At 40.8% G+C, this 27,410-nt stretch overlaps 1 protein-coding gene across 3 annotated transcripts; it reads left to right on the top strand.

The window, feature by feature from the left end:
* The first annotated feature begins 2,243 nt into the window (after positions 1-2,243).
* Positions 2,244-27,252, top strand: YWHAE (tyrosine 3-monooxygenase/tryptophan 5-monooxygenase activation protein epsilon). 3 transcript variants are annotated; one of them, XM_059829116.1, is made up of 7 exons: positions 2,244-2,406; positions 14,288-14,487; positions 20,124-20,230; positions 21,066-21,272; positions 22,090-22,226; positions 24,719-24,765; positions 26,337-26,375. In XM_059829116.1, exons 1-6 carry the CDS (start codon positions 2,343-2,345, stop codon positions 24,724-24,726), a joined length of 723 nt encoding a protein of 240 aa, XP_059685099.1. In that variant the 5' UTR covers positions 2,244-2,342; the 3' UTR covers positions 24,727-24,765; positions 26,337-26,375. The 3 variants fall into 3 exon arrangements, with proteins under 3 accessions (XP_059685099.1, XP_059685098.1, XP_059685100.1); XM_059829115.1 differs by lacking the exon at positions 24,719-24,765 and having other exon boundaries at positions 26,337-27,252; XM_059829117.1 differs by lacking the exons at positions 2,244-2,406; positions 24,719-24,765 and adding an exon at positions 7,997-8,015 and having other exon boundaries at positions 26,337-27,252.
* Positions 27,253-27,410: the final 158 nt, after the last annotated feature.

A 27,410-nucleotide genomic window follows, 5' to 3' on the forward strand; every position in this document is an offset into this window, starting at 1 on the left:
ATTACCTGAGATAATTTAAGAGCTCACGGCAGCCAAAAGGAAGAGGTTCTATACGCCTTTCCACACTGCCCTGACAGCCGTGCCCTCCTGCTACTTAACCTCAGACTGGTATTTGCAGAACTTCTCTGTGACCTGATGCAGCACAGGGCTTATGCAGGAAACTATTGCCCCTCCTTTCCTTTCACCCTCCTTCCAACAATGGTTTTTGGCTGCAGTAGGGTTGAATCAACTTACGTAAAAGTTGACTGTGCAAGGGACAAGCAAGGTTTGTGTCAGCAAATTATGCTTTGAGTATTTCCCTGCATTAGACTGTTTACTCCTCATGCTTTGCCAAATCCCTGACCGATTTCCAAATGTTTGCATACCATCTGTAACAAGTGCATTCAAAAATATTTGAAGTATTTAGACAATATGCTATAATTCAGCAAGTGTATCAAGCATGCATCTCACTTTTGGCAAATAAGCATGCTTAAAGTGGCCTGGTTTATTTATATTGAGCTCTGTACAACTTGAGTACCTGCTGAACTTGAGGATCACAGAAAAGTTCCTAAACTGATGCCAATCTAGTTTATTGTGCACAGCTTCCATACAAAACTAAGCCTCAGCTGCTGAAAAATAGGCTTTTACGGTCAAGCTTTATGATGTGCTGAGGTGATTTGCAAGTCTCACAACAAGTTTTAGTGTATTTACACAAATATATGGTGACTCTGTATGCTGCTGGGATCTTTTAGGTGCCTACCACAACTGCCTTGGTAATGGTACTGTGTATTTACAAACAATTCAGAGGTAAAGGTATATAATGATTCCCAGTTTCAACAAAATCTGCATTTTCTGATCATATTTCATCTAAACTGAAAATAGGATTTTTTTTCTGGACTTGACACCTAATTTTCACTGTAGTCCAGACATGCTGATGTCTTTGTTTTTTCTTTTATGGAATTCTGATTAGATCCTGAGATTTGAGAAGGAGTCAGGGCCCAAAATGTCCCATGTAAACAGATCGTTGATTTTCTGGGTAGGCAAACAGTGATATAAATTCACTTTGTTATATTTTTAGATTTAGTTGTAAAAAAACCGTAAGGTTATGTTAATGTTACATACCCTAAAGCTCTTGTTCACCAGCTGAAATAGTATGCTTTAAAACGAATCAGGAAACAATAAACTATTAAAAAAAATGTGCTTTAAATTGTGTTTTAGGTGTGTGCCCTCCGTCACACATCAGGAGCCCATTTCAGCGGGTACAGTTCAAAAGAGTAAATAGAAGGATACCCAACACTGCGTCCAAGAGGTGCCGGGGCCTGCTCAGTCTCTGCTGTGTATCAGAAGCCCCAGAGGCCTTTGTGCACTTCTACGCCTCAGGAAGGCTGAGGGTCTTTAGCCCGCTCATCCTAGGAGATACTGGAAAAAGAGAGATACGAGACTTCATTCACAGCTTCCCTGAGCAAATCTTTGAAGATTAAATTTGTGCCAGCTAAGCACAATCCCTTTTAGTTTTCTCAAACCATTCTGATTTCAGAAATTGAGGCGTTATAAATGTATACTCTATTTTTTCAGAAGTACTATATGAAGAACCTATGAAGCATTTAAGTTCTAGTTCTTCTAGACTCTTAAAACTGAAATTACCATGTCCTACGTCAGACATAGCACTGGAGGTGACACTTTGCTTGAGTAAACACCCTGCAGAGATTGCAGAAACCTGCTAAATCAGACCTTCTGCCTTTCACTCTTTTCTAGATTCACCATTATGTATGGAGCACACCCGGTGATTTGTACAAAAATGCAGAGAGAGGTATTCACATAGTGCTGTCAGCGTTTGAGGGCAGCAGAAACGCGTTCCCCGAGAGAAAGAGATGCATTGAGGGAAATGCCATTCTCCCCGAGCACCCCCAGCCCGCGGCGCGGGGCCTGCCTGGCGGCCCGCCCTCACGCGAGGCAGGGCCCCCTGCCAGCAGCCCGGCGGGCACCCGCCGCCCGGCCCCACCCCGCCATCGGCGGCCCCGCACTTCGCCCCCCCGCCTCCCTAGAACAACGGCGCCCTCTCGCTTGCGGCCCCGCCACGACCGGGCGGGGGAGCGGGCGGCTCCGGCCCCGCCACCCCCAGGCTGCCGCCTCACGCCGCGGCGGCTCCGGCCCCCGCCTCCCGCCCGTTGCCAAGGAGCCGCCGTTGCCATGGGAGGCCGCAGGGCGCATGCGCGCACTTGCGGAAGTGCCCGGATGCAGCGGGAGGAGGTGCTGCCGCCATATTTGCCCGGAGAGCAGCGAGCTGGTAGCTGCTGAGCCCCCCAGACCCATCAGCTGCCATCCGCCCCGTACAGTCCCCGACGCCGCCCCGCCTGCAGGACATGGACGATCGGGAGGACCTCGTCTATCAGGCCAAGTTGGCTGAGCAGGCTGAGCGTTACGATGGTGAGCGCTGGCTAGGAAGGCCGTGCAAGGCCAAGGGGAGAGGGAGGGAGGGAGCGGCCACAAAATGGCGGCTGGGCGGGGGAGGGGGGCAGGGGCGGAGGAGAGGGGCACAGACAAAATGGCGACTGGGAGCGCCCCAAGGGGCTGGTGGAGCTGGGGATGGGGGGCCCGAACAAGTGGGTGGCTTGGGCCTGGGCGGGGCCCGCTTCGGGGGGCGGTGGCGGCAGAAGCCGGGAATAAAATGGCGGCCGCGAAGGGCGAGTCCCGGGGGGGGCAGGGGAGCCGCCCCCGCCTCGGGGGGCCCGACAAAGAGACCCCACTACCCCTCATCGTACCGCTGACTGGTGCGGCTTACGGTGGTTCTGTTCGGCCCGAGCCTTGCTTACCTTCGGGCTGGGCCTCGCAGAGCTCGGCGGTGTGGGGCTGAGGTCGGCTCGCCGCAGACAACGCCCAGTGCCGTGCTCTACGGAAGGTGGGTGCCTGGCTCTCTCGGCCCCTCGGGAGGCGATGCTGGAGAGAGGCTTGCTCGCCGTATTGGGTCCCGGGGGAGGGGGGCTAGCGCTTTTCTTTCTTTTCCTTTGCCTTTGGCTGGGAGATACTGCTGCCCCTGGCAAACCCAGAGAGAGTGAGCTCTCACCCTGCAGGGATTGAATACATGATACTTCATTGCCTAAAGAAAATGCATATGCTTTCATTATGTGGTAGAAATTATTACAGGTCATTTTACTCTTCCAGCATCATCTTTTCATCCTTTTCCCCCTGTAAGTTTGTGTGTTATGCCTGATCATTTCATAGCTGGGGGAGGAACTGGCAGCCTTGGATGGTGTCTCTTCCCCAAAAATGTCTGTCTTGCAACTGTTTCTTTAAACATGCTTCCCTTGCATATAATAAGAAAGGGCCTTTAATTTTCTTGATGATGTTACTCTCCTGGGCCTGTTACTGTTGCCCTAAGACCTTATGTTTATTCATTTAAAGTGAAATAAATATCCTTGTATGTAAGAAGTGTGACTGCAGTTACGCTGCATTTAGAGGTAGGAAGATGCTCCAGGTGCTTTCTGTTCATAATTTTCATAGACAACATGACCAAGTTCTTGCCAAATGACATTTTTACTGAGTTGTGCTTAGAAAGCTTCTGATAGCACTGTTGCAGAACATCTGAAAAATGCATGTTTTGGGGAGGAAAACAGAAACTACAACAAAAAAGGAAGGCCTAAATAAGACTCCTTTCTTTGACCATTCTGGTAGGGAAATAAGGTAGAACTAAGAATTCCACTAAATGAGGAGTCAAACAGTCTCCACAATAACTGTAAGGGCATACAGGAAAAAAATGCTGCCCAAAAAACCAGATTTGCGGTACAAATTAATTGATTTGGGTGGGGGGAAGCATGCCATTCCATATTCCACAGTAAGCGTGCAACTTCTGCTGGGGGTTTTGTGTTTTTCAGTATCGCCTACCCTAAAGGTCCCAATTCCAGCAGCGTTCTTGAAGTTGGTTTGGTGAGTAGGGAGGATAGGGTTCTCCACCTGGTGTGGATGAGTCAGTGCAACTGAAAGTGTTGGCTTTGGTTTTAGTGGAAACCCAAGTTGGATGCTTGGCCAACATCCTGGAGGATTCATCAGCTTTGGTAGCTTTTGAGGCATGACTGTCTTTCTGGTGTTTTCTTAGGTCAGCGGTAAATCAGTTCTTTAGAAAGTAATCAGACTCTACCCCATTGTAGAGATATGCAGTGCAAAACAATCAGACTTCCTGTCAACTAATAAAAATTGATTATTAGGGTTTGCCTTGGTGCAGCATTTCCCTTGATGGACTTTCTATTCTAGCAGGATCATGGATGTTTGCAAAACAAGCTGGCTAGATCAAAATGTGAAATACTTCTTATGCTGAGTGGTGATGAGACTGTTATCATTTAGGAGGGAGCACTAAACTTAAAGTTGTCATATTTAAATCAATGCTGTGGTTTTTAGGCTTCCAAAGTTTCTTGGAATCACATTGGGTAAAAAAATTTCTAAATGGATCTTCATGTCTCATGTCCATGGCCTGGAAGAATATGTACTGTAGATACTGCTTTAGCATCTAATTCTGTGTTCTTGTTCAGCTGAAACAATTAAAAAATTATTGGCATAATTTGTTCTTGTTTATGTGATATACTGCAGTTCTGCCAAGATCATAGCTGAGTAATTCTGTGAACAAAATTGTTTGGGAAGCAGTGTGGTGAAAGTGTAAGTTACTTGTAATTTTGCTCTTCAGTTTAGTCTTTGAGAGGTCACAGTTATTAATTGTCACATGTAAAATGGTGTGATGGTAAGTACTGCCTACCGATACGTTGGAATACAAATCTCTTGTGTAACTTGAATATTTGTGTGGAATGACAGTTTTTTGTGTTTAGTGTTAGGAGAGCGTTAAGTTCTGTCCCATCTTCTTTTTCTTTGAGACTTTGAGTGGTGTGTCGTGGGTGGTTTTTTTATGTATGGTTGGTTTATGGCATTTATAGCAGCAGTTACGGTGGGCATCTGACTGTAGCTTCTTTGGTGTTACTTACCTGACCCACTTAAGGAATTTACGAAGTCTTGGAAGCTGTACTTGTGTATTGTTGGAAATCTAGGCCTGTATCTGTACTGTCCTCAGTATATTGGCTCAGATTAAGGGCACAACTTTCTAGGTACTTCTGCAGTGTAAGTTGCATTTAAGCCCTGATCCCTAGAGATATTAAGAGGTTTGGGTGTCTGACTATCTGCACAGATCTGCTTAGGCATGTCATGACAAATCACAAAATGCCAGGAAGCTTACTTATAATACAGGAAGCTTTGTGAGAAATATCACTTACTGATGTTCTTCAAAGACTATTATTAATAGAATATTATATAACTATAAATTGTCTTTTTTGGAAAACAATTGGAGTAGGTAACATTGTGTTGGTTTGTGAAAATACCTTGCTAACATTTGAGTTCTTTATATCAAGAGAATGTGTGTATGTGCATTGCTGTAGACTGTTGCTGAATGTCAAAACCATTGTGGAAGCTAGGTAACATCTTGCTTTTAATCAGATGAGAAACATGCTATGACACAAGGTAGACTGTAAGTGGATACTTAAAACTCCCAACAGCAGTGTTGTACTACAGGTCTTGAAGTATATGACTTGAAATTTACATACGGTGTTAACTTAAGTGAGGTGAAATAAGTGGTGGTTTTCTTTTCCCCCAAAACCATATAATAGGTCAAGGTACAGGTAAGAAGGAAAAACAAAACTATTTGACAGCTCTCCTGACTCCCCATACAGCAAGCTAACAGCTGACTCCGATGTCTTTATAAACTGTCTATCAGGGAGATGTGTCTTTATTATGAAGGTGGTAGGGTGTGCAGCAGTGGGCTCAATTCAAGATTTGAACCTGTTTTTAGGAGAAATTGTCTCATAGTAAAAGGTCTTGAACTTGCAGCTTAATGAAGAGTCAATAAACTAAATTGCAAATTAGGATTGAAGTCGCACATGAATTTCAGTTTGCAGGGGACGTGTCTTTTTCAAGCAAATGTCAAGCACACTTAAGGCTTTTTGCTTTTCTTTTTTTTCCCTTCTCCCCATGTTAGTGGTTAGTACTTACACCCCTCTGTCAAAGGTCTTACTGTTCTAGTGACGTGGGGTATGACTGCTCTCTTTGTCTCTGAATTGGGTAGATGTGAAAGTACTAAAAGGCAGAAAAATCTCAGCATATGCCTAAGAAATGTAGGAATCTAAGAGGTAGGTAGAGTATTTTTTCAAGACAATGTTGGAGGAATTAGATTCTTAATTTTTTTAAGTGATAATTGTTGACATACTGGGCCATAAAAAATTACTTCTGATCATGAAGAGTTGTGTGAGAGAGGGCCTTTTTCTGTAATGGCCTTCTTGAATCTCCTGAGGTACCAGGAGCAACCAAAGGAGACAAACATCTGCAATTAGATGGTTTGGTTCTCTGCAAGGAGTCCAGAAGCTGAGTTAGTGTCCATTAAGTTACTTGAGTACTTGCATTGGAAGAGTACTTAGTAGCAGGTCTCAGTCAAGCAGAGAAATGTGTGATGAGTCTCAGTCTTTAGATTTGCCTGTGTTAGCTTTCAAACTAAAATTTTTGTTACAAATACTGGAGAAACCCTCTTTTATTTAGAAAAGCGTATGTTTGCAGCTTGAAGAGATGATAGTGTGATAGTCTGTAGGATTGATTATGCAGAAAATACCACTGTTGCTTGGAGAATTTGGCCTTAACCCATCTATTTCTCCGAGTGCATAAAAGTACAAGTACCCTTTGTAGAACTGTATATTGCAGAGTCATGCAATCAAATGTTGGAATTGTCTTGGCTGCACCAGCTGTTATAAACCTTGTACAAGAATAGCAGTACAACCTGCTGCTTTCTCCACAAAATCATAGTCTAAACCACTGTGCAGGATGCATATTCCTCAGTATTTTTTTTCTCCCTCTGCCTGTTGGTTGTCTTAACTGCTGGGAATATAGTTGTTAGGTTCTTCTATGCTCGTTTGTATAAAACTCGTACGTTGCGGTAATGGTGGCGTGCTCTATATAGGGAGTTTAAGATAGGATTATCAATTTTTAGTACCTTGGTAGTTGCACCCTGCTTTTAATTGCCTGTAATAATCTACTCAAGGTGCTCCAAGCACATGAAGACCTTTGAAGAAAAATGGCAAAAATTTATGTAGTGTGTAAGGGTAAACATTTTGTTCATTTTACGCTTTTAGAAACTAAAGATGCAGTGCTGCAAAGTGGGGTGAGCTAATGTGACAACTCACTGTTGAAAGAGGGATGTCCTCTCTTCTCTGGCTATTTCTCCTTTTACTTGGGTTCTAGTCTGACCCTTAGAGCCAGTTCAGTTCTCTACTTTATAAGCAACATTTTTTTTTCTTTTTCTGAGTAGTTGTTTTCCGAGCTGGTGACCTGAATCATCCAGTTGAGAGGTCAAAGAAGTGTTGAGCTGGCATGATGGAATTGGTAGGGGTAGAGGGGAAAGCCACCTGCCCATCTCCCTGCAAACTGCTGCACTGGTTTAGCTATCTCAAGTCTTGCTTGCCAAATGCAGGATTTCTTAAGAGAACAGGAAAACCTAATGCAGGCAATGTAATAGTGTGTTCAGAAGAAGAGTTCCTAGTGGTTGAAGAGATGAGCCCTTCCTTCTCTTTGCTTGAATTTGGAGCTAGTCATTGTAGTGAATAGGATGGTGCCCACTGATGCCAGGTGGAGGCCTGCAGTTCTAGGGAAAATGCAGTCTATGGGCATTAATCTTCACAGTTAGCTCATCGCTTAATGAAGAAAATATGTTTGCCCCTATTTCTTCAGCTCTTTTTTTGTCTTTGTGTTTGTTCTTAGTACTAGCAGCAGACTGCCATTTGCTTTCATTTTTCTGCATCACTTACAAATGTTAGCATGCTTCCCAGCACAGATCACTGTGTGATTCTACTGGTGATCTTTCTCTGTTCTGAACACTTGAGTCTTACATTCATACCCTTTTTCCTGTCTTTCAGCCAAATGTTTATCCATGTGAGGACTTTCCTTCCTATCCCATGGCAGTTGAGTTCCTTAAAGAACCTTGGGTGAGGGACCTTGTCAAATGCCTTTGGGAAATCCAGGTAGACTATATCAATCATGTCTTCCTTGTCCATATGCTTGACTCATTCAAAGCATCGCAGTAGATCTGTGAGGCATTACTTGCGTTTACAGAAGGCCATGCTCTACAATATAGTGTTTATGCATATACCCACTCATTCAGGTTTGTTTGTATAATTCCTGTTAACTTGATGCCTTGTGAATGTTAGGTTAATGGGTCTGTAGTTCCTTTTGAGTGTCTGCTGGAACCCTTCTTAAAACTTGACATAGTGTTAGTTGCTTTGTTTGCTGCTGCTACTAAAGTCTTATCTGAGAGGTTATACACAAGAGTTTAGGATCAGATACTTTATTTTTAGTTCTTGTGACTCGTTACCGATCATCCTTTGTTCATTCCAAGAATGAACAAGTACAGGACTAGTACTTGTACTGAGTCTTCTCTGAATGCTGGTTATGGTGCATGATCTTCTGTGGTGAACAGATGTGGGAAGACTTGTTTCTTCTGCTGTATCCTTTCACATCCTTACATCACACGGATGCTCGTTTGCAGCATTTAGCTTCTGAAATGCTACAATAGATACTGAGCAGCAACTTAGAAGCTTGAAGATCTTGGTCTGCTTTGTTCCTCTTGGATGAGGGGAATAGAAAGAATTAAACTTAAAACACAGCTTCGGTTTTCTGAAGCGCTGTGCTTCTGCTACCATTAACTTCATAGTATTTAAGAATGCCACCTTCTGTGTTTTCCCAAAGTTCATTGTGATTTGAGCCTTCAGTATGATGACCATCAAGTTATCTCCATCCCACCTCTACTCAACAAGCTCTTTTTCTGTTCTTATTTTAACGAGCTTTCTCACTTAAGTAGTTCTTCTTTTGGAAGTTAAGCACACCACTCATAGATTTTTCTAGCTCTTGTTTTTCCTGTGGTAATGATGAACCGGTGTGTGTGGTGGCAAGGGATAGTTACTTCAGTATAAGGGTGAAGTAGATTCTGTGTATTATTGAAAATCAGATTAGGAGTGCCCTGTTGTACACTGTATAACTAGATGCTTCATAAAACAAAAAAATCCGACACTGTAGCATCATGGTTAGTGAGAGACTTAAGCACTATGGTACCTGAATTAGAGGTTGCAAATACTGTAGTTTTGCCCCAAAAGGTTCTCTTCTTTAGTGCATCAGCCCTTGTACAGGCCAAGTGGTTTCTGTTACAAGCACAAACCTTGATAGAACTACTGTCAGATACTCGCTACTCCTTTGATACGGTCTACTGTTTCTTAAGTTTTGTATCCTGTATTGGGAAGGTTTTTAGTCTTTCCACTGAATTTGCCGTACATCACCTGTTTCCGTATTTCCTTACACAGGGACATTCCAGTTCCCCTGAGTTGCTTGGATTTCTAGAGTTTGAGAAGCAACACTTAGTTTTTCATCTTTATCTGGTAAAGAGGCATTCATTATTTTGTGACGTAGTAAGTTTCCTTATCAACTGTGCCTTTTGTACAGATTCTGTGGGTTGACTCCTAGTAGGTGGTTATCAAACATATGCTTCTCGACACTTGTAAACTTCCCCATTATTTTTTAGCTTAGAGTAAGGCATAATCTTTGTCTTTCACATTAAAACAAAAAACCCCAATCCCCAAACCAGGCTGTTTTAAAAATCTTTTGTAGCTAGTGCTCAGTGTAGTGGCAGCTGCTGTCCAAATCTTTTGTGCTTTACAAACTATGCATGTGTGTCCCTACTGTTACTCTGCTGTGGCTGGAGGTGAGTCAGCAATATTTGCAAGGAGGAGCCAAACGTCTTAATCGTAGTAGTAGAATGTAGGAACTTAAAAAATGGCATGGTGTTATTACAGTTTTATAGTATCTTGGGCAGTTGTTTTGAGCCTCAGCCTTTTTTCTGTAAGAAGGTACAAACCTGATCAGACTAAATGTCTATTTATTGTGGTATTTCTTGTAACAACCAACAGCAAATGCCTGGGAAGGATATAAATCGAGGGCAAGCGTGTCATTCTCCAGAATATTCCCCTATCCTTCCACATTTTACTTTTGGGATTTCCTGTTCTCCTGGTGGCATGATTTAACAGTAGCATAATAAGGTGACAGCCACAATCAACTGAAAGGCTGGAACTTAACCACTTAAACTACAATCTCTGTCTTCTTGAATCTGCATAACATACTTTTTCCATAATGCAGTGTAAGCATCTCCGGATTGTGTATGCAATGAGTTGTCATTACTGCAGTAATCCTCCTTACTGAAATGGTATCTCAGATTTGTATTTTGTCTCGAATGGTCTCTGAGCTTTTTACCTCCTTGTGGAATCTTCCAGATAGGTAAAGCTGCACTTAGAATATAAAATGCTTGTTCTGTTAGCAGGTGTATATGGCTTTTTTTTGTATAGAATTAGTTTTCTATTGGACAAGATAAAAAAGCAGGAGGACAACATACCTGTATTGCTTGAGTTCTTAAGACTATTCATCAGGCTTAAACTTTCAGGGCTGGATTATGACTTTATTGTGGAAGACCAAGGTATATGCATAATATTTTGTCTTGTTGAAATACCAGCCCAGATTTTTGTATTGTAAGTAAAACTGGGCTCTTTACTAAAGTAGAAACCTTTTTCTCCAACAGCTTTGTGGGTAGGCTGATAAATCTTTTCTCTTGGGGTAAGACAGTTGTTTATGGGTGGGATTTTAATCTGTGGTTGTGATTTAACTAGAAACAGTACTAAGATTTTGAAGAGAAGACCTTTCAGTTCCCCTCATCAGTGTATTAAGAGAGGCTTTGTACCTAGTATGAAGAGTTGGTGAAGCTTGAGGGTTTTGTGCTTCAGCACAAATGAAAACCTCAAGCGCCGCCCCCCCCCATGCATCTTGATGGCTATCACTTGGCAAAAAGTCTGTTTGGCTTATTAACAACTCATGGTCATAAAAATCTTGGGGTGACAAGGCCTGTTTTCTGGTAGTAGTTCTGAGCAGTTGACTTTTCTTTTGGCACCATTATTTCTGTGGTTATGGTGGTTCTACAAGGTGATAGTTAATGACCTTCTTTGCTGAGGACTGAAGAGACGCAACAGGGCTAATGTGTACTGACAGAGGCTGTGCTTCTTGTAGGACTGGGTCTTGGGTATACTTCTGGAAAAGCTATTGCTTAGCTTAAATTTGATTTGTCCTCCAGTGCACAGAGGTGTTGGACCTCTGTTTCAAGGGCTTGTAGATGTTTAGGCTAGCAATGGATAAAATCCTGCAGAAGCTAAGCAATTGATTAAATTTGTAATTAAACGTTTGGGTGTGCTCTGAGAATCAGATACTCATTTAAAGGGAGCAGCAAGTCTTGGGTATAGCTTTTTTTCTTTTAAATTTCCATGTTAGATAAACCTGCTTCTAGGGAAGAGATTGTGAAGGAAACCTGTAGTACAGTTGATAAAACTCGCCCATTTTTTTTCCCAGTTGTTGCAATTTCCTGACACAGGCCAGAAGGTCTTGGAAACTGTTACTGTACATGTTTCTCACTTCCACACTTCTGGAGTAATTATTACATGTGTATCGTTTATTATATGAGAGATAGATGTGAATAGTTACTTTACTTCATCAAGAAGCAGGATTTCTATAGAAGTGTTGCAGTACATCCCTTAGTATGACTGAAATGCTCTGTAGTTAATTGCAATTGGTAAAGCACAGAAGAATATAAACTCCATCTTAAAGAAAAGCTAGATCTCCTGTAGACTGTGTGTTGCTGTATTACTGCTAGAGGCTACCGGTAGGATGCACAAGGTTGCAAGTGTAATTGAAAAAGACATGGTGTACTTCAGAAACCTGCCAGTTCCAGAGAAGGTATTAGTGTTACTCAGTTTCCTCTGGCTTTAATAACTTGAGAGATGATCTGATGGGACAAAGTTAATGTGATCTTAGTTAAGCTTGCCACACATCCAAAACCATACATGTTTGATTAAAGCATAATGATCATACTAGGTCAGACAGAAGATCTTCAGAGTGATGGTGGGTGCCTGGGAATGAGCATCATAGATGAATAGTATGGCATGACTACCCCCTCTTTTTTTTCTACACTTTATTTGTATTTACACAGGGGATATGTCTTCAGCTAATGAACTTAAACAGCTAATGGTTGAAGGGAGGTCTGTGCATTCACAAACACAGGTTAATTTCTTAAACTGCAGATGTACTGCAGTTTCAATTACTCCTCTTATCTGAGGGCAGTTAAACATTAAGCTCAAAGGCAAGCCCTGCATTTCTGGCTGGAGCTTGGCAAAGGTACCCAAGTAATGGAGACTGCAAGTTTTAATTCCCGTTTGTCATCTTTGTTCACAAGAATTAACACTGTCAGGCATGTTATCCTGAGTGTAGCTCTGCTGCTTTAAGAAACTTCAAAATAGGAGATGACTTCACCTGCATAATTTAAAAAATATGCATCTTTCAAGTAAATTCTTTGTATAGATGGTAGGGTCATCCTTCAGGAAATAAGTCATAGTGCTTCCATTATTTAAGTTACATATTGTAACTATATCATATTGCCTTTAACTTCGCTAGCTTAAATTACAAGACTGCATGCTTATGTTAATACTAACTATGTATGTGGAATATTTTAGGGCAGCTCTTGAAGTCTTCAGCAAAAACAGTTCACCATTTTGCAATAACAGGGTGGTGTTTTGTAAAAGTTTTATTGAATCTTTGGTGGATTTTTTGTTACTTTTTGTGATTCGGAGAAGCAAAATCTACCGGTAGAGGTAGGGATTTTTTTCTGACTTCTGGTAAGAATAGAGCCACTATAAAATTTTGTCCTACACATGTGGAGACCTGTTGGAGACTGATAGTGTTATTCATGGCAGGGGTAAAGATTGAGCCTACAGTTTCCATTGCTGAAATAGCTTATGCCTGTTAAGATTGTGAGTTTTGGACCCCGAGGAAAAACCTGACAGTTAAGCTTTGTTAGTTTCCCATTGCTTGTGCTGCCATGACACAGCAGAACATAAGGAGGTAAAATGATGGGGGAGGGATGATGGGTGGGCATGGTAAACAGGCCACAGAATGGTAAAGCATCATACTATGGGAGGCATAGCCTAATCACATCATGCTCTTGGCAGAAGCTAAATATGTTGGAGTCAAGGGTCTTTTCCAACCTAAATGATTCTGTGTCATTCTAGTGTTCCTCTACCTGGCAGATAGCTATGAAGCAGTTGTCCTGTTGAGTTGATGGGATAATTGGGGCTTAGTCTCATTCATTAATGGTCTTGGTTTTGGTCTGCGAGATTCCTACCAGTTCTAGAAGCTAGACGGTAAATGGTGAATGAACTGAAGCACTGTGTGACAGGACAAAACTGATGGTTCCTGGATGTCTTGTACTAGGCTCTCGATTAGCGTATATTTAACATTTTCGGCTTTTATTTTTTCTAGTATGTCACAAGCAATCATAATGTGGTTAGGTAATGAAAGGATTATAACCTTCCTTAAGTAGTTCAAGCTTTTGCTTCCACTTATGTATAGGAAAGCTATATTTAGTAATAATTTTTTTAACCTCAGGTTTAGAAGCCCTTTTCAAAAGGTTTGAACTATAAATATTAATTTATATTTTGTGTGTTACTTTTCAGTGTAAATAGCTACTTGGGATGGGTGGATGTGGTTGCTCTGTTTATACTCAGGATGACTTTTTTGTTACTTCTCCAAGCAGCTAATTTTTCTTCTGGTGGTTTCCTCTTGGAACTTTGACTTGGTTCCTGAATAACAGTACTCATATTTCTCTATATCCTTTCAAATCTGGATTTTATTTTTTGGTTAATTACCATGTTACACTGTATGCCAGTTGACAAATCAGTGGAGCATTCTGTAATTCTTCAGTTTGTCCTTGCTGTGCTGAAAGCTAGCTTACATTTGCTCATGCTTGTCTCGCTATTCACTGCCTTTTCTGAAGCACTTTGAAGAACGCGCATTCATGTAGGATTGTACTGATAACAGTTATCCACTGTGAAAAACATGTTTGCTGCTAATACTAAATCCTTTTTGTCTGTCTCAAAAAAAAAAAAAAAAAAACCAAGCAAAACACCCCAAAACAGCTATGTTTAAAGAATTTTTTTGGGACCCTTGTCAAATGCATTCGAAAGAACATCAGGTGCTTCCTTTTGTGTACATGCTCATTGATTTGTTTGGAACACTCCAGTATAAAAGTAATGAGTAACTGTATGAAAGGAGGAGGGAGCCTATTTTCATAAGCTATCATTAACATAAAACTTCTCTTGAATGGTTTGAAAGATGCTTTAGCTATGAGAATAATTGTCTGACCTTCTTCTTCTAGAAATGGTTGAATCAATGAAGAAAGTGGCTGGAATGGATGTGGAGTTGACAGTGGAAGAAAGAAACCTGCTTTCTGTTGCATATAAAAACGTGATTGGAGCCAGAAGAGCTTCCTGGAGAATAATCAGCAGCATTGAACAGAAAGAAGAAAACAAAGGTGGAGAAGATAAATTAAAAATGATTCGGGAATATCGGCAAATGGTAAGATGCAGTTGGTGTTGTGGCATAATGCCGTTTAGTTGAGGTCCATTTTTGTTACTCTTGCCATAAACTGCCCTGGTATTCTAGATTGTCTGCAGTGTGGTGAGCTGTAATAAGGTGACAGTCTTGAAAGGATGAAGTTTGTTCCTTGTCTGGAGAATAAATATACTTGGTGAAGGGGAGAGGTTGGGTGTGTTTGTGTAAATGCTCAAAAGGGCAGTAGACTTGAAGGAGAAAGGGAGGGCTTTTCCTTCAGTGCCTCTACATACCTGCTAAATATTTGAATGGTGCTGGCACTTTGTTTCATCCCTACTTAACTCAAGTGTAAGGCTGCATGTTCTCAGGAGGCTTATTCTTTCCCCTCCAACCTGACTTATCCCAAGCAACTTTTCTTGGAAAATTAATCAAAGGAGGTGTTTGTCTGTCAAGCTGCTTCTTCTGATAAAAGTTCCTTTGGCTCATACAGACCTTGACACTTCGTGCTATTGCAGTAGTCTGTCCTACAGAGCTCAAAATATTAACACTGTTGGTTGAAATGCCAATGGGGAGGGATCTTCGGTGTTGTTCTTGGCAAAATGACAGGCAGTGTAAGCCAAATGGCCCCTTCCTTTGATTCCTTTACCTTGTCTCTTATCACTGTGATAGTTGCATTGCATGTACATTGGCCTTGTTTTGTTACTTTTTTCCCCCAGATGAAAACTTGGCAGGTGTTGGTTGAAACTAACTGCTTAGCAGTTGGGTGACAGTGAAAAGTAGTTGCCTAGTTAGTCTTGCACAATTGAACTGGCAGACCTATTATAAGCTCAGAGAGCTATGCCTGCATTGAAATGAGTGCTGAGATAGTATGGCTTCTCTGACAGCATCTGGTTCTTAAAATACAGATTTTTAATTTGTCCCTGAGCTGGTCAGTTACACTGATAGCAGTTAAAGCAGTCAATTTGAGATGAAGCACTCCATGTTCCTGGGGATGGGGGATGTTAAGATGTCATGGTCATCTCAACTGTGAAACTTGCATATGTAATAACCTCTAAGGCCTTGCTATTTTCTCTCTCTTGAGAGGGGGAAAAATTGATGCACATATCTTCACGCTGACTCTAGGCAGTCTGTGCAACTTTACCTAAAATGGAGAACTTGGAGCAAGCTTTGACTTTCATCTGTAAGGGCTAATGAAACCTTCAGCTATTAGAACAGTGAGTAGTTGTTCCCCCCTTCCTTAAATGATGGTTTAGCATGGAGCAGGCATGCTCCCATACTATTTAAATCCCACACATTTCTGCAGAGGCTTAATCTCCATTATTTGAAGACAAGTGCCTCCACATGGTTCAGATCTTCACTTCCAGAGAAACAGTGGAGTCTCTTATATCACCTGGCACTGATTCATATACCACCAATGGAAATGATGTTGGCTTGGAAATTGTTTCTCAGGAATGGCTCTGGACTACTTTCTGTTGACTCATAGGGTTTCTGTTGCTCCATGGAATTGTTAAAGTTGTGAGTTTCTAATTTTAAGCTGGCATGCTGATGGGATGAGACTCTGCCAGTTACATAGAGTCCCAAATACCATTTCTTGATGGGTGTCTAAAATCTTTCTAACAGACTGTATAAAATAAAACAATAGCTATCTGATGATTGTTTAAATTTGTCTTGTGCTTCCAGTTCTTTTTGTGTGTTTTGTGGGTGGTTACTATCTTGCAGCAAAGATCCTTTAATAGTGAAAAGACTTTTTTCTTGTTTTTGAAAGGGCTGTAAAAAAGGCCTTGTTCTGCATCGCTCTTTGTAAAGAGGGCAAGTACCATGCAGAACAGACCGGTGTGCAAGAAATAAATGTACGTAGTCCTTGGGGTATCTGTCAAGAGAGAGGCCACGTGAAGTGCAGTGCCATGCCAATGGTATCCTCAGCTGCTAAATCCTTAAAGGGAATAGCTGTCACAGTTGCTTTAGGTGGAAGAGTGCTGTGGAGAACTGTAATGCAGTTCCATACTGGAGAAAGACCAGATGTGTCTACTCAGCTCTTGCCTGAGTTTTCCAAGAGGCTTCTATGTATCATCTGCAGCTGAAGACCAAGTCCTGTTTGTAGCTGCTGGGAAACTTACTATGAGTTAGCATCTGCTGTAAGGAGAGTGTTAATGGGTTTGGCAAGATGGCATGGGAGCAGTAAGAGCCTGAAGAACATATTGCAAAGGTTTGGATGATGCTTCTCACTGTTGCTGCAGTGCTGCTCTGAACAGATAAGATCCACTACAGACTCAGCACAGTTCTGGTTATTATGCTACCTTGTCAACAAATAACCATAGCATTTTTTAGAGTAAGTTTAGTGTTGTTGGGAGACCCTTCCCAGGCTTGAAAGCCTCTGAAGAAGGAAAAAAAAAACCAACCCAAAACAAAACACTTGTCTGGGGACTGACAGGCCAAGTGTAAAGCACTGGGGAGTGGGAGAACCAGCATCTCTAGAAAAATGCATCTCTCACCTACCACCAGAACCAGGTGTGACCTTGCTCAGCTATAGAGTGCTTCTAGAGTTGAAATAGAAGATGTAGCTTGTGTGTAAGTAATTACTTGACGGTTTTCATCTCCATCAGTAGTTATTATAATTTAGCACATGGCTCTTAAATGTGTGGAGTTTGTTTGAGCTGCTCACCAGCATGACTCGGGGCAGAACTCAAGGGAAGATGGTGTTGTCAGAGCAGGGCTGGGCTGGTTTTGTCTGAGGCATACGCAAGGCGATACTGAGAGATGATGGAAGACGCCAGGCTATGCCTTTACCCAAGCCACTTAAGATAAATGTAGTAAAACACGTACATAGCCATGGGGGAAAATGCCACTTACTTGCTTCCTTTGTAGACCAGCTGCTTTTCTGGGTCCTGTGGCCATTTGGATACACAAAAGTGGAGCCCCTGGCTTTCTCATCTGACTGCATCTCTGTAGATGAGAACACACTGAAGCTTGCAGTCTTCGTCCTTGAGAGGATGAAGTGTATGTCTGCACATAATGCAGTTCACTTCCTTGCGGTAAAACCAAATCCCTTCCCTAATAGCATAGGACAAGTATTCACCTTCCTCTTACTGGTCTGTATTTGTGGCATATGAGAATTTGTGTTTCTAGTGCTCTGACTCACCACCTGGGTTGTATTCTGGGGCAGCTGCAGGGCTGTCTTCTCCTTCCCCTCTTCTTAGAAAGGTTAGGTGATGAATTGGTGTAAATGTGAGTGTCTGTCTGTTTTGGCAGGGGTGGGGGGAGGTAGGTTACAGGCTTTAGCAACTGTTTCCTATCGTTCTAGTTTCATGTTGCATCTCAGTTGTGAGGTGCAGCTATTTTGGGGGTTACGTATTAAAACAGGTCAAAGAACTAGTACAGGCTACCCTTCCCCTGGTTGCTCATAGTAAGTTTCCTTATTTAGATTATCAGGTGGTTTAGAAGCTTTTGTATCTGCAGAGCTAAGAACACAGTTTGGAATCTGATTAAGCCAGCACTACCAGTAAAATAAAGAGAGGCAGAGTGGATTGTGGTGGCTTTTACACATCCATCGGGGTGAGCAGTCTCTTTCCTTGTCAGTCAAAGCCTATAGTACCATACATCATATTTGGAGCTGGAACGGTGGTAGGTGCTAAACCTACCTTTTCTGAATGCTCTGAACAGGCTTAGTGCAGGCTCTTGTGCTGGTCTGCTGCTTTGCAGAGCTCATTGAGCCACTCTGTCTAGAACAGATCCTTTTCATAAAAGACCTTCTAGGGTTTTGTTGTGGGTTTTTTGGTATTGTTCTTAATCAACTCAATTTGTATCAAATCTTTTTAAACTAAGCTTGGTCAGGATGTTTACATTGCCCTGGACAGCAGCTGATCTCTGATTAACTTGTGTGAGTGATCCTTTAAGCAAAGCTGAGAAAGGTCTGTCTGAGATGAAATAGAAGTTTGTACGTGTATGGTTATTTAACAAAAGAGGATTAGAAACTGATTTAATTCTTTGCAGTTTTGCTGAAGATCTCTCTGCAAAAGAAGTCATTGAAAAAGAGGACCAAGAGGAAAGAAGTTTGCAGGAACTGACTGCTGGCCAAAGGTTTTATAGCTTTTGTAGCCCAAGAATATATGAAGTAGATTCTTCTCAAGTGACCATATTTCAGCAACTTCCTTAAGCATTTGTCACATAACTTTAAGTGTAGCATCTAACTCTTCCTCTGAATGCTGGGGCATTCTGACATTGTTTGTATATGAAATTTGCTGCAGATTAATTTCTCTAAAGGAACTTAGCAAATTTGTTAAGTAATTTTGTACAAATTGGTATGTTTATGTATGTGCCAGTTTAACATTTATTTTGCATCTATAACTTTAACAGCTTTTGAGGTTAGATGTTGTGGTTACAAACCCTAATAGTTTGGGAGCAGCTATATGGTGATAAAAATATTACATGGCAAGAACAATGCTTAAAGAAAGAAGGAAGGAAAACTGCATGGGTGGGAGGATAGAAAGGGATAGTGGACTGAGTGGGGCTGCTCTTGTGATCAGACATGCAGTTGCTGCTAGCTTCCTGTAACTAATGTTGATGCCTTTGCTTGAACACCTCTACTTTAGAGTACATAAAAGTAGCTTGAGCCAGAGTTGTCTTCAGCTGTAGCTATGAAAGTTGCTGCGAAAACATGAAAGAGCAGCAATAGGTTACTACCTGCATTTAACCAACCACTCCTACTATGAATGACATGGATGCTCAGAGTAAGTCTGGTTTTGGCAATGTTGATGTCAAAAGACAGTTTTTAGCTTTTTTGGGGTATGCTTAGTTTCTTTGCTTTCAGGTGTGAAACTTTCTGTGGTAAAACCTAACCTCATAGACCTTGCTTTATATTCTAAATTAGAAAAAAATGAAGGTGATGTGACAACATTTTCAACTTTGGCTGTTAAAATCCAATACCTGTTTTTTAAATAAGGCTTTATACATTGGTTTTCTTTGGCCACAGATGTCACTGTTAGTGTTGATGATTTCTGCTTTTTCTCTGAGTTGCTGCGCTTTGCTTTTTTTGCCTGCTTCTCAAGTTTGTATCTTCTGGAGTTTGTTTTCCTCTTGTATCTGACCTTTTTGTTTGTGTGGCATATCTTTATTCTGTTCTGATACTCCATTATTTTTGTCTTAAGGCTCTTCTGTTAGAGCTTTGCCTCCCAAGTAGTCACTAGAAACTTGTTGCGAAGGTGCCATTTAACCCTGGGTGAAATGGAGTTTAGCTGATTTGTATTAATTACCTTCAAGTTGTCCCCTTCACTGTTGCCACTTCTAGGGCAGCCTTCCAGGATCAAAAACTTAAGGAATTAGGAGTTGTGCAAGCCTTGCAGTAAGGCATTATATCCTAAGACAGACTTAATGCAGCTGTCTAGCAAGATGTGTTCCAGGGAATTTATAATTCCATTATTCAGTTATACATTTCATCATACATCAGTCCTTGTCCTTTTTGTGTGCTAGCTAATTATGCAGAACTGTTTTGGTCAACGCACCTGTGGAACAGCTGAATTTTTTTGTTGTTGTTTTTTCTTCTGTCCTCCCCCTCCTTGGATTTTTATGATGTTGCCTGTTTAGATAATTTGGATATTTTTGAAATAGCTCTTAGTCTTACGTGCTAACCTTGCCTCCTCTTTTTGTTTTGTATTTTTTAATAGGTTGAGACTGAACTGAAGTTAATCTGTTGTGACATTCTGGATGTACTGGACAAACACCTCATTCCAGCAGCTAACACTGGCGAGTCCAAGGTTTTCTATTACAAAATGTAAGTATCTTCTTGTGAGGCAAAGACCTCTTACTGTATCTGAACTAGAGACAAATAAAGTAGCTATACATGTGTCTTTGCCTACTCAACCACAGCAACTTCTTCTAGAAAGAGGGCAGTTCAGTCATGTCTAACCAATACCCCTTTTTTGGCTACCTTTGAGGTGTTAGTGGCCCGATCATGTGGTTTTGGATAGATGATGTTTGGAATAAGGTCATGAGAACTTAACATAAGCTGTTGTGCAGCTCTTAGATGTAAGAAACAACAGTTTTCTTTAATTGAGCTAATAATGTAGAGACTGCATCCTGGCTTCAGTAGTTTTTTGCATGAGCTGTACACTCCTCATAAAGAGAAGAAAATGAGGTAGACAGATAACTGTCATGTAGTGTCAACCTCACAATTGCGTTATTAAGTGAAACTTGGCCGTTGAGTGTGTTGCTGTAGTCACTAGTTTGATGCGTATTTTGTATTTTTCTGAAGCCTAGTTTAAATCTTGAAATGATCAGAGAGTGTTTTCCCCTCTAGTTGAATTATCTCTACTCTTCAGATCAAAAACTTGTCTAGTTTAGATGAGATGCAGTTGTACAGAGAAACAGTTGAGTAATGGAGAAGGTAATGCTATGATTTTGTGTACTAATGCAGGAAAATAAGTGAACCCAAACTGGTTTTCCTGCCTGATGGTTTAAAATTCACTTAATTGCTGTCCAGACAGTAATTCAGCAGCGGTGTCCTTAGTGTGTGAATGTATAAACATCAGTTTTGGAATGGAGCCGTTTATTTAGTGGCTGGTGGGGAAATAAAGACTTCTCACTGTACATTCTGTTTCTGTTTTCAGGAAGGGGGACTACCATAGGTATCTGGCTGAGTTTGCCACAGGAAATGACAGGAAGGAGGCTGCAGAGAATAGCTTGGTGGCTTATAAAGCTGCTAGTGATATTGCAATGACAGAACTCCCGCCAACACATCCTATCCGCTTAGGACTTGCGCTCAACTTCTCTGTATTCTACTATGAAATTCTTAATTCTCCTGATCGTGCCTGCAGGTAGGTAGTGACTAGGAAGATGAAGAAAATGTCTGTGAATATGAAACAAGCCAGAAGTGCTTGCTGCTTGGGTAACTGCTTTTCCTCAACAGAAACTCTGGGCTGGCTTTTTTCCTACTAGTAGTTGGTGACTTACTCTGTTAGAGGTCAGTTAATCGGAAAGGTTTTCAATTTTGCTGTTTTCTTCCAAGTCCAGACCCATTTGTGTATCTGGGAGTAGATCATGTATGAGAAGCAGAGTAGTCATTGATCAACTAATGGCAGCTTAACAGCTTGCCATATTAACTCTGCATGCCTTTATCCTGCAAAAAGTGCGAGGTGATTTAACTTGCCGCCTCTTGCTGTTGGCAATTACACAAGGTAAGAGGGGTCATGTTACTAATTTCTGTGAACTGTGAGCATGTATAGAATGACAGTAGCTCATCTATCTGTAGGGGTTCAGCTCATATGAGCATAAAAGTGAGGACTGAAGCAAATACCGTTTGTCTTCTGTTCCTGTCATTGCAGGTTATGTAATATACTTGCTTTTAACAGACCTTGATCACTTGTACCGCAAGATGTAGAAATGTTTAATAAAACCAATATTCTTGAGTAAGACGACACTGTTCGTAAGCACACAAAGGGACTGGTTTTGAAGATGGGAGATACTCGGATAAACGTATAAACACTGTTAAATAATATAAAAATTTGTTACAGAATCTATGGATGTCATGTAGCCAAACTAGAAGATGGGTGTTCTGAGGCACAGGTTTAACTTGTGTGCTTCTGGATTCTGTTTAGCAATGTATGTTAAATCTGATTTATTCTGTGCTTACAGGTTGGCAAAAGCAGCTTTCGATGATGCTATTGCAGAACTGGATACACTGAGTGAAGAAAGCTATAAGGACTCTACACTTATCATGCAGTTGTTACGTGATAATCTGACACTATGGACTTCAGACATGCAGGGTGATGGTAAGTAAACTCTGCTCTAAAATGCTGCTGTTCCCGATCTCTGCCAGGAAAACAGAGCATGGAAGTGTAGATTGGTTTGGTGTTTTACTTCTGTCTTTCCCAATAATTTACTTTCCTGAACTCTGCCCTTTTCTTAACAGTGGGTAAGTTGATGGGGCTGGCACTAGCTTTTTTGATAAGCTTTTCACCTCTCACTTGAAGTAAGGAGGTGTAGAATTAGTAACTTAATTTTTTTTCTCCCCACCTGGCTGTTCAGTCATCTGTGATTATTTTAAAAGCAGTGATTTCATTAATTCAGCTTTTCTTTCTTATGGCTCATGTTCATCTATGATTGTCATTCCAACCAGACATGAATTTCCAGTGCAGGAGGAAGTATTGCAAATGATCTAGGTTCCCTTTTTCCAGGTCACTCAATATTTCTGTTGGCATTTTAGTGGAAGATTTGCTGCCATCATACTAATCACCTTAAAGCACTTACCATATCTTTTACTCTTCTTATGAAGAACTGACTATGAAGAGAAGAGGAGAAAGCAAAAGGGATTTTGTAAAATACTTTGTTACCGGGGTGGGGGGGGGGGAAAGCTTGAGGAAATCTAATTTGCTATTTGAGATGTTTGAAGTACTTTCTTTAATACTCCCAAAAATGCTGGCTTGTGATTCCTGAAGTAGGCTATTGCCAGAGCAAATAGCGAATATATCCCCTGGCAGTACAGGAGCGTGGGACATTGATTGCTTCTGTTTACTAGCATCTAATAGTTTATTTAAATAGTTATTTAAATAGTTATTTAAATTTTTAGAGGGATTTTTGGCATTCTGAATGGACTTTTTCCTTTCATACTTAGCATTGTATGTGAAAGCATAAATTTACTCTTGTTTAGTTGAGTTATGCCTTCTGTTTCACCGATTATTGCTAGTGAATTAAACATACTCTCTATCTAGAAAGATGAAACTCGCACGCACTTCTGCAAAAAATGTGTCCTGGAGAGACAAGTGGAAAGAGCTGGCTTTCTTTGCTTTTAACTTGGGGGGGGGGGGGGGGGGGGGCAGTCCTATTTAGAGTATGTTAGGTACTTAGAAACGCATAGAAGTTTGAAATGACATTACTGCTCAACTTCAGATAAATAAATGAGTTGGTTTTTTTGTAAGTTGGTACTTGAAGCATGGTGATAGCCATATAGCATTACATTGGAGTACTTTACTGGTGTAGTATCCATTTGAAAGCAATTGTAGAATCTATTTTTATTGACTGCCTGGTTTTGTGTAGGGTTGATGGGTTTGTTTTAAAGGAGTAGTGATACTTGATAGCTTCTAGCTCTTTGCATAGAACATGAGTATTGAATGTTGCAGGTCACATTTTACCCCTATTTCTTCGGGTTTTTGACAGAACTAGGAAAACTGTAAATGTGCGTGTTCTTGGCTCCTAGGTTACCTGACATTCTAGTGCTTAGTCTCTTGCAAGGGACTACGTCTTGCTTTCAAAGGTGTAAGATTATCTAATGGTGCAAAAGCATATGTACGTATCCTGGATGGATCTGTACAGACTGCACTAAATACTGCAGGTATTACTAGATGCCTTCCTTGCCATGGTTAGGCATTGGAGAAAGAAATGTGTTCCTAATTCCCACAATTAAGATGTGACTTTTCTTTTAATGGAGCCAAATGTCCTGGTGCTCTGTGGGAACACTGAGGAAGCAGTTTCGGTTAAGTAACAAGGCCGGATTGCTGTTGAGAGATAGTGGCATTAGAACATCTTCCAAAAGCTATCTTTATTTGCATGTGAGCTGACTAACGTGTCTCATATCTCATATATTGTAGAAGTTGAACAAGATTATTTACAGAGGCTCTTTATATTTCTTTTTGCATAATCTAGATTCAAATTCCTTGTTTCATAATTAGCTCCATAGCATAGAAAACAGGTATTTTTGTTCTTCCTGAAGTATTTCAGATTATTCTAGTTACTGTTTATGATGCATGCTAGAAAGATAATGATTACAAAATTTAAAATACTGTAGGAACTACTTAAAATCGTGGTGTAGTTCTTCAGGTCCACAAAAAACACCGTGTTTATGCATAATGTTTAGACATAGGTGCAAAGTAAAGTCTTCTCATTTCCTCATACCATGCTTATATGCTGAGTGCATTTAAAACTGTTGGTTCCAGAACTCTGTATTTCTGAAGGGGGTTAGAGCCTTTGAAGATTGGTAAGAGTTAACAGTGGCATTCAGAAAGATCATCAAAACTACCAGTTTCCTGAGGGGTGGGGACGTGAAAAAGGCTTGTTCTTTTGCAATAAGCTTTTGCCTGTTTTGATGCCAGTTGTGTAGGTTGTAGGGAATGACTTTCTAAAATCAGGTGTAATTCAGCTGCTACGCTTTCTCATCTCATTTACTGTATCTTTTAACCATGTCATAGACAAGCTGTTTAGTTTATTTTCACGCTTGTAATGTCGTCTTCATATGATTCCTGTTCTCCCCTTCTTTCCTGCTGTATAGATTCCTAAAGGAAAGTCCAACTGTTCATTTCCTAAAAACTCTACTTTGTAAGTCTTCGACGTGGCTCAATGAACTTTTCAGCGTCAGTTTTCTTCCGATCACTAATCATGCTTGCCTCTGTCACTCTCTTGCTGCTGATAAATTGCTTGGATCTTTGACTCCATTCCAGGGCTAAGCAATGTTCTACCAATTTGTGACCTGTTACCCCTACCCAGGTCCAATATGCTTGACTAAGATCTGAAGTAACTTACATGTTTTGGGAATTGAGCTGCACACCTGGATGGATATTAAGAATATTTGGGCATGAAAAGTATTTTCACTATCGCCTGTTACAGGAGTATTTGCTTAAGCGCGTTGGCCTAGAGCATGCTCAGATCTTCTTTTAATCATCTTCCTGGGTTAGGGCCTCTGCTGTCTTATCTTAAATGATCTGTTGTGTAACTTTAAAATGTAAATTTTGTTGTTGAATGTCAGATGTTTTGTGTTCCTAGGCCACCTCTTCCAAAATCTGCCTTGTATTGTACCTGGTAATAATTCTGAATCTGGACATGCTCTTAACAGGCGTTCTGATTATATGCTGAAAGTCATTTGTCTCATTTGATTGGATTTTATTGCAAATTAATTTTTGAAGGGGTAGTTTTTCTTTATTGCCCTTAAGAGAGTACCATCTCACATGGTTAAGGATAATTGTAAAGAAAACGTTTTTTAGTTTCTCTTATCAATTAAACTTAATCATGCATGTGTTATGGCACTAGCTGAAGTACACTAAACTTTTTCCTGTTGCAGTAGAAATCGGGCAAAGATGTGCAGAAGGCATTGCATGCATCTCACCCAGGGGCAGCTGAAGTATAACCAAATGCTTACTACAAGAGTCTTTATAGATGGACTTCCATTTCACTGCATGTCGCAGCCTGGTTGAATAGGTCTAAACTGGCCATTTTTCAAGAGAAGTTAATTTCCACAAAATATTTTCCATAATAACCTGAAGCGTAGGGTCTCTTGTCATATTGGACTTGAAGTAGGGATGTTTTTTCATACTACTTTTGGTACCTTTAATAATACATGCCATCAGTGTTACTTTATAAAATCGAGTGCAGTACTTCGTTGAGACTTGAGTGGACTGGGGCAGAAAAAAGTTTAATTTCTAAAAACTGTCTCATTTCTGTAGCTACTGAGTAGATGTCCTTAGGTGCTGTCTGGTGTAGAGATGAGGTTTTTGGGAAGGTATGTTCTGATTTAAGGATGTTGATCTACAGCCATTCTGATGACTTTTGTCTTGGCTGTTCATCTCTTGATCAACAGGACTGATCACATGCAGAGTCTGAGTTTTCAGAAAGGGTGGTTTGTTGTTTGTCCTGATGACAGAGTATGTCCTCTAATAGCCTGTGCTACAGTCCTGTATGAAATGTGACGAGGTGATTATAAGGCTTAATTTCCATGGAAACGCTTCACTCCAGAACTGGCTATGTTATGAGAGTGTGTGTGTGTCATTTATGTAAGTGTGTGAGTGAGCGTGTGTACTTGCATGAAAATATTAATCTCTAGATGCTTGTTAAGTCATTCTGCAGGTCTCGTTTTTAAAAGTTAACGCCATTCTTACTTTTAAACACTTTCATAGGTGAAGAACAGAATAAAGAAGCGCTGCAGGATGTGGAAGATGAAAACCAGTGAGACACAAAGGCCAACAAGAGAACCCATCTCTGACCACCCTTCCCCTTCCCCACAAAAACCCTCAGTGTCACTCTGAGAACCACCAAATCTGACTTTTACATTGGGTCTCAGAATTTAGGTTCCTGCCCTGTTGGGTTTCTTTATTTTTATTTTTTTTTTACACAGTTTAAAAGTTCTTAAAGGCAAGAGTGAATTTCTGTGGATTTTACTGGTGCCAGCTTTTAGGTTCTTTAAGACACTAACAGGACTGTGCAAAGGCTCTTTCAGCATTACTGTATTGTCTCCTGCCAGGTGTGGCGAGATTGCCATTAGAAGTGGATGTTACACCCGAAGGCTGTTAGACTTGTAAGGGAGAGATTTGTTATGGCAAGGTAGTGCGCATGTGGTGGCATTTTTCTTTTTTTATAACTGTTTAAACTGAATTTTATACCAATGTTTAAACTTAATTGGGTGTTTAGCTTGAAGTTACAGGTTGCATTGGGACATATATTGTAGTGGTTTTACTGTATAAAAACAAAAGTTTCCAAACTGCTGAAATGTTGCTGAAAATCATGGTGCTGGTAACAGTTCAACAATCCGTGGCTGCTCATTCTTGCCTATTCTTTACTTTTCCTCAAAGCAGGTTAGCATTGAAGGTGGCATTGATAAGCCTGCATGCGTGTTCAATATTTTTTCTTTCTCCCTCCCCTTTCCCCATCTCCCTTCGCTCGCTCAACCTCTTTTGTTCAGTATGTGTAACTTGAAGCTAATTTGTACTACTGGATATCTGACTGGAGCCACAGATACAGAATCTGTATTGTTCTTACTGAAACACAGCATGGAATTAACATTAAACTTAAATAAAACAAACCTAAATTAAAAATGCCAAATATTACTATGACTTTCTTTTATATTTCAGTTATTTCAGCAAGAATAACTTTGCTTTGTTGCTTGTAGTAGGAACATTTGGAGGGGGAGAGAGAGAAGTAACAGCATTGTCCTTCATACATGAGATAAAGTAAGATCCCAGTCTTACGCGTAA

Source organism: Gavia stellata, chromosome 25, assembly GCF_030936135.1.
Source record: "Gavia stellata isolate bGavSte3 chromosome 25, bGavSte3.hap2, whole genome shotgun sequence".
NCBI lineage: Eukaryota > Metazoa > Chordata > Aves > Gaviiformes > Gaviidae > Gavia > Gavia stellata.